We start from the raw sequence: 12,249 nt of genomic DNA on the forward strand, positions 1-12,249 counted from the left end.
CATTGGAATATCAATAAAAGCTATTTAAAATTAAAAAAAAATAAAATTGGGGTTAAAGTCAGCAGTAGTCTCATCTGGAGTTTAATGCAGTCAAGTAATCAGGAACATGGAGGGGGGGTGTGGAAAGAGAGCTGGCAGAAGCAGGCACGCACTCCATGTACACAGGGACATGTGACACATTTGCCAGCACATACATGCCCACAGGTCTTCTGAGCCTCTTGTGTGGGTGACAGTAGTTCTAGACAGAGACACCTTGGGCAGAAGTCTGCAGGGAACCAGCAAGCCACCCTGACAACCAGTGTGACAAATGTCAAGCAGGTATGTGGAAAATGCAATCGGCGCAGGGGCCGGAATGTACATGTGACAGAACACATGCTTAGCATGTGCTCTGCCCTGGGTTGGATCCTCAGCAGCCTGCCTGCCCCACCTGAGCCCCGACCCTCACTCTTCCATCCTGGCAGCCGGCTCGACTTGCACAATCTCAGATCAGGGCATGTTCTCAGTAAAAAGTGGCACTGAGTAATCTGGTTTGGAGCCAGAAGCCTCCTCTTGCAGAAAGCACTAACCTGCTGATGAGGGCAGTTCTCTCAGGGGCCTGCAGCCAACCTTATTACGAGGAATCAGAGGCCCAGGAGAGCTGACCCATAAAAGAGCTGTCGAGAAACAATTAAAAATCTATGTCCAGAGGGCCAGCCGGAGAGCTCAGGTCTGAAGCCACCAACTCCATTCCCAAATCCCACCCAATTCCTCAAGGCGGGACCCAAGCTGATGTCACCTGCCATGCTGCCAAGTCTCTCCCTACCCCTTCTTTTCAGCCTGCACCTCCAATCAAAGCTGAGCCATTCCGGAGGGGTCAGAGACAGTGATGCTGAAAGTGGCCTTGCAAAGCAGTGACATTCAGTCTTTGGCAGCCAACTGAAATTGGATCCTTAGAGGCCACATCACTCCTGCCCAAGGCCACCCTGACCAGGCAGCCTGAACCCTGATCATGGCTATGGCTGAGGACCCGGTGACGCTCCACCCCTGCAGGGGCACACAGGGGGAGTCACCAGGACCCAGAAGGGAATTGTTCCTATTACCTTCTTCTGCCAACACAACCCGAGGGAAGTTAACTGTGGCCAGCTGGAACCACGGCAGAGCAGAGGGCAGCCAGGAACATGACATTTTTCTAAGAGTCTCTGTATTCCCATCATTCCATACATGGGTTTCTGAAAGAAGACTGTTCTTAACATCTGACCTGAAATCAGGAGCAGAATCCTTAAAGGGCCAGCTCCGCCTGGTTTTCAGATCTCGGCTCTCACACGTATCAAACACGGAGTGACCTTGGTAACTTGTTTGTCCTTTTCAGCTTGGACTACTTGTCCTTAGGATGGACGTGGCAACAGAGATTTCACAGCAGCGTCATGAGAATTATGTCAAAGTAGTGTATTGAAGGGACCTGGCACAATATTTGGTGCTCAATAATTACTCTATTACTCTCTAGCAGCAAGAAAAGACAATCAGGTCCACCTAGGTTAAGAACAGGGACTCACACGCTGTCAAGCCTGAGTCTGAACCCGGAACCCGGGATGGAAGGAGAGAACCAGCTTCTGTAAGTTGTCCTCTGACCTCCATGTGTGAAACATGGTGGCCATGAGTGAACACGCACCCGCATGCGCACACATACAGGCATGCACACACACACACACACACACACACACACACACACGCATGCACACGCACGCAACACATACACTCAAACTTGATAAATGAGTAAATGTTTTACGTTATATGATAAGAAAGAATAAGAACTCAAAACTGAAGTGGAATGAGAGGGAACAGAAGGTATAGACTGGGATGAAGTGTCTCCTTGCAACAGATGGAGACCATTCCAGAAAACCACAACAGATCAAAATGCAGAGAGCAAGTGCCCTGACGCAGATACGGCACATCTCCTGCACCCAGACTCAGGGATCGTAGCAGAACAGGGGCTACAGGGTCATAAGAGCCAAGGAAACAGGAAGTTCACTGGGAGATTTTTATCTCTTGGGAATGTCACGGAAGCTGCACCCGTGACGCCTCACCAACAGGACTGCTTAAACAAGACCTGATCATGGACACCAGCAATAGACATCCTAGCATGGAAAGAGGAAATCTCACAGAGCCCTAACCCTAGAACTATAGTAAACTAAGGATCTCTGAGAGTGAGAGAAACAGTCTTCCCCAGGGAAGAATCCCTGAACTGGTCATCTGATACCAAACAATCAGCCCTAAAATTATTTACATACAAGTACTATCATATTCCATATGTATTTAGGAATATATAAGCCTCTGTGTGTGTGTGTGTGTGTGTGTGTATAACAACAATTAAGAAAAAAAAAAAAGAAAGAAAGTAGGCCTTGCCAGGTATTGTGGAACACACCTTTCATCCCAGTACGTGGGATGTTGAGGCAGGTGGGTCTCTGTGAGTTTGAGGACAGCCTGGTCCACATAGTGAGTTCCAGTCCAGCCAGGGCTACATAGTGAAATCCCGTCTCAAACAAAACAAAACAAACAGCCGGGCGTGGTGGCGCACGCCTTTAATCCCAGCACTTGGGAGGCAGAGGCAGGAGGATTTCTGAGTTCGAGGCCAGCCTGGTCTACAAAGTGAGTGCCAGGACAGCCAGGGCTACACAGAGAAACCCTGTCTCGAAAACAAACAAACAAACAAAAAAAAACAAAAAAAACCAAACAAACCAATAAAAGAGGGCATGATTTTGAGAGAGATTGGAGGAGGGGTGCATGGGAAGGGTTGGAGGGAGGAATGGGAAAGTGGAAATGATGTAATTAGATTTTAATTTCAAAAGAGATTTTTTTAAAAAGGAAAACTGTCTCTGTAGTGGTTTGAATATGCTTGGCCCATGGAAAGCTGTACCATTACGAGGCGTGACCCTATTGGAACAGGTATGACCTTACTGGAGGAAGGCTGGCACTGTGGAGGTTGGCTTTGGGGACCTATGCCCATGTTCTGCCCAGTGCAGAAGCGAGACCCTCCTCCTGGCTGCCTGCAAAAGATAGTCCTCTCCTGGCTGACTGTGTATCAAGATGTAGAACTCTGGCTCTTCCAGCACCATGTCTGCCTGCAGGCTGCCATGCTTCCCTCCATGACGATAATGACTGAGCCTCTGAAACTAAGCCAGCCCCGACTATATGTTGTCCTTTAGAAGAGTTGCCCTGGTCATGGTGTGTTTTCACATTGATAAAACCCAAACTGAGAACCTGTTTACAGACTAAATAATACAGTCTCCAGAAAATGGCAAGGAATCTATAAGTACAGGTTGTTAAGGTTAAAATATAAGTTATATTTCTAGTGCCAGTCAGATGACTCGGTGGGTGGAGAGTCCTTGCTGCCTAGCCTGATGAGCTGAGTTCAATGTCTGGTGCTCACATGTAAAAAGGGGAAATGGACTACTGAAAGCTGTCATCTGGGGGCTGGAGAGATGGCTCAGCGGTTTAGAGCACTGACTGCTCTTCCAGAGGTCCTGAGTTCAAATCCCAGCAACCACATGGTGGCTCACAACCATCTGTAATGGGATCTGATGCCCGCTTCTGGTGTGTCTGTAGACATCTACAGTGTACTCATATATGTAAAATAAATAAATCTTAAAAAAAAAAAAAGAAAGCTGTCATCTGACTATCTGACTTCTATACACCTGATATAGCACGCACACACACACACACACACACACACACACACACAAATGTGTGAAGTTAAAGAGATGGCTAAGCATTTTAGAGTCCTTATTTTGCTTGAAGAGGACCATACTTTGATTCCCAGCAAAAAACAAACATTACCATATATATATATATATATATATACATATATATACATATGTATATATATATATATATATATATGAATGAAAGTAATTGAAGAAGACACACAACATTAACCTCTGGTACACACACACACATACACACACACACACATATATACACACACACATACACACACACACACATATATACACACACACATACACACACACACATACACACACACACACACATATACACACACACACATACACACAGGCAAGCACACATGCACACGTGTGTGAATACGTGTGTGAATATACATATGTCTTCATACACATGAGAACATGCATATGCACATGTATGCACACACACACATATGCAAAAAATAAAAAAGTTACTCTCATTTATATTCAAAATAGCCCAAACCAGAGGCCCAGTTCAACTGTCCATTCACAGAAGGACGGATGAACAAATTCAGCCTCCTGCTGCAGGAGAACCGCCCCATGGTAAGGTAGAAGGCAGAACTGAGCGGGAATACTCCACGGTTTAACTGAGTCTCAAAACAGATGCTGCGCGGCACAAGGCAGCAGCGGACATAAGAGAGTACCTCATATAAGAGTCCATCCAAGCCAGGCAGTGGTGGCACACGCCTTTAATCCCAGCACTCGGGAGGCAGAGGCAGGAGGATTTCTGAGTTCGAGGCCAGCCTGGTCTACAAAGTGAGTTCCAGGACAGCCAGGGCTATATAGAGAAACCCTGTCTTGAAAAACCAAAAAAAAAAAAAAAAGAGTCCATCCATGAAACCAGAGCCACAAAGAAACCCCCTCTCTTCCTCAGTGATTGTCTAACTTCTCCTCTCTTCCTCAGTGATTGTCTAACATCTCCTCTCTTCCTCAGTGATTGTCTAACTTCTCTTCTCTTCCTCAGGAAAGGGATTGCTTGGTTGAGTTCAGTTTCTCCAGTGCTTGGGGCTGTGAGCACATGCTACCACACACACAGGGGCACCGCTGTGTCACACACAAAGTGTCAAACTCTTAATCCTCCATTCTCGGCCTCCCCAATGACTGGGACTGTTAAGCATGAGCCACAGAGAAATCTACAATATAACAGTTTGGGCCGCTATAAAACCAGATCACTAAGGGCTGGTGAGATGGCTCAGCTGATGACGACACCTGCCGGCTAGCCTAAGGACCTGAGGACCTCCGTGGTAGGAGAGAGTGGCCCCACAGGTCCTCCTCTGCCTTCCACACGCACCATGATACTCGGGAACCTGCACACATACACATGCACAGAAAGTCAACAGATAAAAGCATAATTTAAAAGACCAGGAACGTCTCCTGGAAGGACTGAGGCTGAGCCTGGCAGGAGGCCTTGAGGAATCACGGACAGTTACTATGGTGACTCCAAGATTTTTAAAGAGTTTAAAAAAGAAAGAAAGATCAGAAGGAAAAAAGGGAAGACATGACATGCAGGAGAGTTAGAAGAAAGTTATAACATTTTAATATAATTATAGCATATAAAATTGTTGGTTTGCCACAACAAGCAGCAAAAAATCAGAATCAGTAACAGAAACAGAAAGCTGCAACAACAACCATGGGAAGAAGGATGGCTGCTCTTTCTGCCAAGCTCAGAACCAAGGCTGCAAAACCAAGTCGGGACCAAGGCTCTGTTTGAGTGTGAGGTGGAAAGTTGTCTATCCATCTAGACCCTTCTAATATAATCGCCACCATCCAGGCTTGCCCAGTGGCCTTGCTCAACACACCAATTTGATGGGTCTATACATAATTAAATATCAGTACCCAAAGAGAACTAACTGGTGTGTTAATGTTATATCGAATCAAGGTTTTCAACAGCAAGCTACCAAGTTTTATTCTTTGCATTCTAGTCAATATTTTTATCAATGGCTTCAGTGAGGAAACAGATGCCACGCACGGTAATCAAATTCTTAGAGAGCATACATAACCCTGGGAAAACACCAAGGTCCACATCCAAGAAAGCTCACAGGTAGCAAAGATGAGCCAAATCCGATAGGGTCAACTTAACTGGGAAGAGTATTAAGTCCTCAGCAGAGGCTCAAACACCACTGTGCAGAGCTACCATATATGACTTAGTTAAATGCAATTCCAGCACGTGAGCACAGCCACTCAAAGTTCACTACCATTCAGTCTATATAACAGATACATCTTCCCAGCAAGAAAGATACCTGCCCTCGGTCTATAGCACAGTGTGCCAGGGATACTTTGTCCAGTTGCACAACACACATCCGTTTGCTTTTTAGTTTTGTTTTTGAGACAGCCCTGGTTGACTTGGAGCTCATCAATGCAGACCATGCTGGCCTCAAACTTACAGATATTCAGGTGAATCTTCTCCACCCAAGTGCTGGGATTAAAGGCACATGTTGTCATTCCTAGCTATGACAAACATGCATGGCAGTCAGAGGGCATCTTGCAGGAGTTGATCCTATCTTTCCATCACAGGGGACAGGGACTGAAATCTGGTGGCTGTGCTTGAGAGAGAAGCTCCTAACCTGATGAACTGCCTCTCCCACCCCCACAGTACAGAAGAGAGAAGAAAACAGATCCGGTGGCTTACTTCTATAATCCCAGCACCGAGGAGCCAAAGGCAAGAGGATCACCACGGGTTCGAACACAGCCTGTTCTGCATTGCAAGGGTCAGGCCAATCCTGGCTGCAGAGCGATACCTTGGCCAACGGGAGTAGGAAGAGGAAGAGCAGGATGATACAAAAGGCTTCCAGAGAGCAGCAACCGGAAAGGTGGGCCAGCCTCATCTATCAAGTAATAATGAGACTCAAAAGAGCAGAAAAGGGAGAAAGTCAGAGAAGGAGAATGGAGGAAGAGGAGACGTGGGGGGGGGGGGGGGGGAGCGAGGAAAAGTACACAAAAGTTAATGGAGTCTTCCTTACGTCAAGGACTGTAACACCACAGCACTCAAAGCCCTGTGGTATTGGCTTGGTATCTCAGAGTCCAAAAATAGATCCAGGCATTTTTGGACAATTGATTTTAAGAAAAGCACAGAGAGAATTCAGTTAGAGAAAGAAAAGTCTTCACCAGAGGCAGCCGAGTATTCCAACGCAGAAAATAAAAACACGCCACCAATCACACATGCGACCTCGCGACCTTCAAAAGCCTTTGCACAGCAAAGACAACAACAGTTAATGGAGTGCGGAACAAATGAGGGAGCTTTGCTAGCTAGACATCTAACAGAATATTAATATAGAGAATATTCAAAGAACTCCAAAAGCTAGCCAACGGGAAACTAAACAACTGAGTCAAAGAAAGGCTTACAAAACAGACAGCTAGTTCTCACAAAAGATGAAATACAGAGCCGGGCATGGTGGCGCACGCCGTTATTTTTTGTTTGTTTGTTTTTTTTTTTTTTTTTTTGGTTTTTCGAGACAGGGTTTCTCTGTATAGCCCTGGCTGTCCTGGAACTCACTTTGTAGACCAGGCTGGCCTTGAACTCAGAAATCCGCCTGCCTCTGCCTCCCGAGTGCTGGGATTAAAGGCGTGCGCCACCACGCCCGGCCACCACGCCCGGCCGGCGCATGCCTTTAATCCCAGCACTCGGGAGGCAGAAGCTGGCAAGTCTCTGAGTCTGAGGCCAGCCGCGTCTGCAGAGTAAGTTTCATCAGGACAGCCCAGGTCTGTGCACAAGAGATTCTGTCTTGAAAAAAAAAAAAAAAATCAACCAAACAAAAACCTTAAAACACATCTAGCACTGATAAGTGGATATTAGTCCAAAAACTTAGGATACCCAAGATATAAGATAATAAACGCATGAAACTCAAGAAGAACTAAGACCAAAGTGTGGACACTGTGCCCCTTCTTAGAATTGGGAACAAAACACCCATGGAAAGAGTTACAGAGATAAAGTTTGGAGCTGTGATGAAAGGATGGACCATCTAAAGACTGCCATATCCAGGGATCCATCCCATAATCAGCTTCCAAAAGCTGACACCATTGCATACACTAGCAAGATTTTGCTGAAAGGTCCCAGATATAGCTGTCTCTTGTGAGACAATGCCGGGGCCTAGCAAACACAGAAGTGGATGCTCACTGTCAGCTATTGGTTGGATCACAGGGCCCCCAATGGAGGAGCTAGAGAAAGTATCCAAGGAGCTAAAGGGATCTGCAACCCTATAGGTGGAACAACATTATGAACTAACCAGTACCCCAGAGCTCTTGACTCTAGCTGCATATGTATCAAAAGATGGCCTAGTCGGCCATCACTGGAAAGAGAGGCCCATTGGACTTGCAAACTTTATATACCCCAGTACAGGGGAACACCAGGGCCAAAAAGTGGGAGTGGGCGGGTAGGGGAGTGGGGGGGGGGTGTATTGGGGACTTTTTGGATAGCATTGGAAATGTAAATGAAGAAAATACCTAATAAAAAAATTAATTCTAAAAAAACAAAAAAAACAAAAAACAAAAGACACATCTAGCACTCACGAGCCAGCTAAATGGTATTTTATCCGGTAAGACTCCAAGGCAATGTCACAGACGTTTGTACGCCCATGTTGACCAAAACTGTTCAAAAACAGCTGAGTTAGCCGGGCGTGGTGGCGCACGCCTTTAATCCCAGCACTCGGGAGGCAGAGGCAGGCAGATTTCTGAGTTCGAGGCCAGCCTGGTCTACAAAGTGAGTTCCAGGACAGCCAGGGCTACACAGAGAAACCCTGTCTCGAAAAACAAAAAAAAACAGCTGAGTTGAGGGACCAGCCTCAGTGACCAAGAGCAGGAAAAGGGAGAAGATTGGGCTCCATGGACACCAGGGCATTTGTTTTTTCAGCCCTTAAAAACAAAGTTATATCGTTTGCAGGAAAACAGCTATAACTAGAGAGAATCATTAAGAGAATTAAGCCAGTCTCAAATACTGTATTTTTCTCTCATTCTTAGCTCCTAAGTTTTATAAGATAGATGTAAAAATCACACATACATGCATACACGCACGCACGCACGCACACACACAAACACACGCAAGATATGAAAAGAGAAGCAAAAGTATCCAGGGCAGTGGTTCTCAACCTATGTGTCTCGATCCCCATATCAGATGCTTACATTACAGTCATGAAGTAGCAACAAAATAATGTTATGGTTGGGTCACCACAGCATGAGGAACTGTAATAAAAGGCCACAGCATGAGGAAGGCTGTGAACCACTGCTCTAGAGAACAAAGGACATGAGTGTGAGAGGGGGTTGGGGGGTTGCTCAATCTATGACAGACACTTATGCGAACTCATCCTTATGTGACACAAGGTTAGGTACAATGAATTTAAACAGTGAAATATACATATATTGGATTTTCAAGACAGGGTCTCTCTGTGTAGCCCTAGCTATTCTGGAACTGGCTTTCAAGACCAGGCTGGCCTCGAACTCACAGAGATCTGCCTGCTTCTGCCTCCCAAGTACTGGGATTAAAGGCATACACCACCACCACCACGCAGTTTACAGTGAAAATTTCAATAAGAAAAATATCAAACTGTAGGGAGGGGTCAAGGCCTTCAAAACAAGCTAAAGGAAGTGAGCTGTCACAAGGAACAATCACATGATCTCTCTTATATAAGTTTTCTAGAACATTCAAAAACAACAGAAAGAGACAGAAAATGTAATGTGGGGCTGGAGAGATGGCTCAGCGGGTGAGAGCACTGACTGCTCTTCCAGAGGACCTGAGTTCAAATCCCAGCAACCACATGGTGGCTCACAACCACCCGTAACGAGATCTGACGTCCTCTTCTAGAGTGTCTGAAGACAGCTACAGTGTGCTTACGTATAATAAATAAATCTTTAGAAATGGGCGGCAGTGGTGGTCTTACAATAATACAAATGTCCTAACTGCCACAGAACTTGTGCTAAGTCTCAGGAAATGCATTATTTCACCACTACTAAGAAAAAAAAAACCCCAGCAAACTCTGGCTCTGCCTAACATTCCCAAAGCGGTGCTGCTGTCTTTTGACTTTGCTGCAGCCCAGCGCAGGGTTATGCTCCCGTTCTCACCTCTGTGTCTCTCATCAATAACATCTTTCCTTGTTTCCCGGTAGGTTTTGAGAACTTCCCGCAAAGGAACGCTGCTTAGCACAAGAGTCTTCTTCGAGTGGATCCCGAAATTATAAAAACCGAGATCACACGATTATGTTAAAACTCTTATCAGTGGCCGGGCAGTGGTGGGGAATGCCTTTAATCCCAGCACTCGGGAGGCAGAGGCAGGCGGATTTCTGAGTTCGAGGCCAGCCTGGTCTACAAAGTGAGTTCCAGGACAGCCAGGGCTACACAGAGAAACCCTGTCTTGAAAAACCAAAAAAAAAAAAAAAAAAAAAAAAAAAAAAAAGGAACCCTGTCTTGAAAAGACAAAAACAAAAAACAAAAAACAACTCCATAGTGAGATTTACCAGGGTTAGGGAGGCGGGATTGGTCAAGGTTGGGTTGAAATCTGGCCCTTACTCTCCTTCCCACACCATGTGACCAGCACTGTTTACTACCAAGCCAGCAGCCACAGGCCAAGCTGATGATTATACAAACCCCTGATCACCAAACCACAATGGCTGAGTCTCCTGGAAGGGAAACTTTCCGGCTTCAGCAGTGGCCTAACCTTTACTTCACTTAAGCCCGCCTGCAAACTAGCCTTTCAAACCCTATTACAGAAACTTATCTTTTCAGCCATGGAAGACACCGCAGTGAACAGAACACAGACACAACAGCCACGGAATAAAAACCACCAACACGGGGTTACCGGTTACCGCAAGGTGCAGAGGGAGACCAGGAGCCTTCTCACTTGGAAATCAGGGGTGTCCTTAGGGGCCCCGAAGGTCTTTCCAGCTCACTGACCACGACAGGTTAAATAATACCTAGCATGTCGGCAGTAAGCATTTGACTGCTGTATAGAAATTGATTCTGGAGTCCAATTTAGGGGAAAGGAGCAGGGAGGAGCCCAAGGACTGTGACCTTTATTGCTAATTCGTTCTTCACGAGGTAAGCCTTCCAAACAGTTGAGGTTGACTCTCTTCCCTGGGAGCTGGCACTTCCTAGCCACTTAAAATAGAAATGTCAAGTGTTTTCTGATTTCTTTCCATCTCGCGGCCTGGTCAGCCTCCTGCCTGTCTTCTAACCATCTATTGAGGTCTTATACCAAATGGAATGTGCAGAGGTGGGCGTTCAAGGGCAGTTACCTCTCAAACTACCTGGGGGTACTGATTATCAAAGAGGTGGCTTGTTAATGCAGTGCTCGTCAGACTCTAGGTTCCCCTGCTTGTAATTCTGCCAAGAGAGAAGTGACAGGGAATACAGCCGGTGACATCCCACTGCAGAGTGTCCGTGGACTCTGTCTGAACTGCTGCTCCAGGATGAGCCTACACTGTACAAAGGTCTGACTCTGAAAGTGACCGTCAAACTTTTTTATTCCCTCCATCACTCTTATTTGACGTAGCTTTAGGTATTGAACCTTCCCCCAAGGCTTTTAACTGTAGGGTTTCGCGGTAGGGAAAAAAACAGGGAAACTGCTTTACAGAACTGCAAATGCTGTGGTGCAACGCTGGCTTCCGAAGCATCTTTATGTGACTCTAAAATCGGGGAAGCACACCCCAAGTGCAACATCTCAGCCTTGCACTGAACTGGAAGTCCCTCGGAGTGTCTTAGCAAGCGGGCGGGCGGGCGGGCGGGCGGGCGCAGAGATCCCGTCCGCTCGGGGCGGCGAGCACAGCGCGCGCTGTGGCAGAAAACCGCCTTTATTTGGGCCGGGGACACCCAGGGGCCTACAAATAAACACTCGGGGCATCAGGATTGGCAGTCGCTGGCCCGGGGCCCAGCCACGACGGACCTGGGCCAAGGGTTCTTTGTTGGACACAACCTTTATTTCTGACGTGGGACCCCGGCAAGGGGCAAGCCAGGACAGAGAGGGGACATGAGAAAACGAAAACAAACAAACCAAAAAAACCCTTGAGGACGTGAGGGAAGGAGCCGGCCCGGAGTTGCAGGCAGGCGCCGGCCGGCCCCTCTCCTCCAGCACAGAGAGACACCCCCTTTGGTGCCACTTGCTAGGTGCACACCCCAGACGCTCCTCGCCTCGGGTAGGAACTCAGAGGGCGCAGCAGGCCGAGCCCCACGCCCCCTTGCTCCCCACTTCGGGCCGCGGGCCTTCTCGTACTTACCGGGGCCCCCTCGGACGGTCTTCCTCGCCCGCGTCCTCTCCCCTCCCTGCCCCCTCCTCACTTCACCTCCCCGCCTCCAGGGGCCGCAGCCATGTCCGTTGTGGGCAACTCTGAGGCGGCTTGCCGCCTTCCCCCAGCAACAGACGCGCAGGCCAACAAGCCAAAGATCCCGACGCTGATTGGTTGAAATTCGAGGTAGGCGGAAGTTTCTGATTTTTTATTGGCTGTTTGGTGCGCTCAGCTGTAACCTCCACCGCCCCTCCGGGGGCCTGGCGGAATTGTGTGATTATTACTCTAAAGCGATCCGGGGA

General features: G+C 47.3%; 1 protein-coding gene across 6 annotated transcripts in view; it reads right to left on the reverse strand.

The window, feature by feature from the left end:
• Positions 1-12,035, reverse strand: part of Tmem94 (transmembrane protein 94) — a 35,848-nt gene extending 23,813 nt beyond the window's left edge. For 2 of the 6 annotated variants that reach the window (XM_085829425.1, XM_021176941.3), the window contains exon 1: positions 11,939-12,026. Coding sequence is in view for 1 of the 6 variants with exons in the window: in XM_029483287.2 (XP_029339147.1) it covers positions 12,005-12,031 (27 nt within the window). In the remaining 5 variants the exon portion in view is untranslated. Of the gene's footprint in view, positions 1-10,524; positions 10,748-11,938 lie in introns of those variants that run through there. The other 4 variants (XM_029483287.2, XM_021176943.3, XM_021176942.3 and 1 more) reach the window with 4 other exon arrangements.
• Positions 12,036-12,249: the final 214 nt, after the last annotated feature.

This window comes from Mus caroli, unplaced genomic scaffold, assembly GCF_978045245.1.
Source record: "Mus caroli unplaced genomic scaffold, Mus_caroli_1 scaffold_13, whole genome shotgun sequence".
Lineage (NCBI taxonomy): Eukaryota > Metazoa > Chordata > Mammalia > Rodentia > Muridae > Mus > Mus caroli.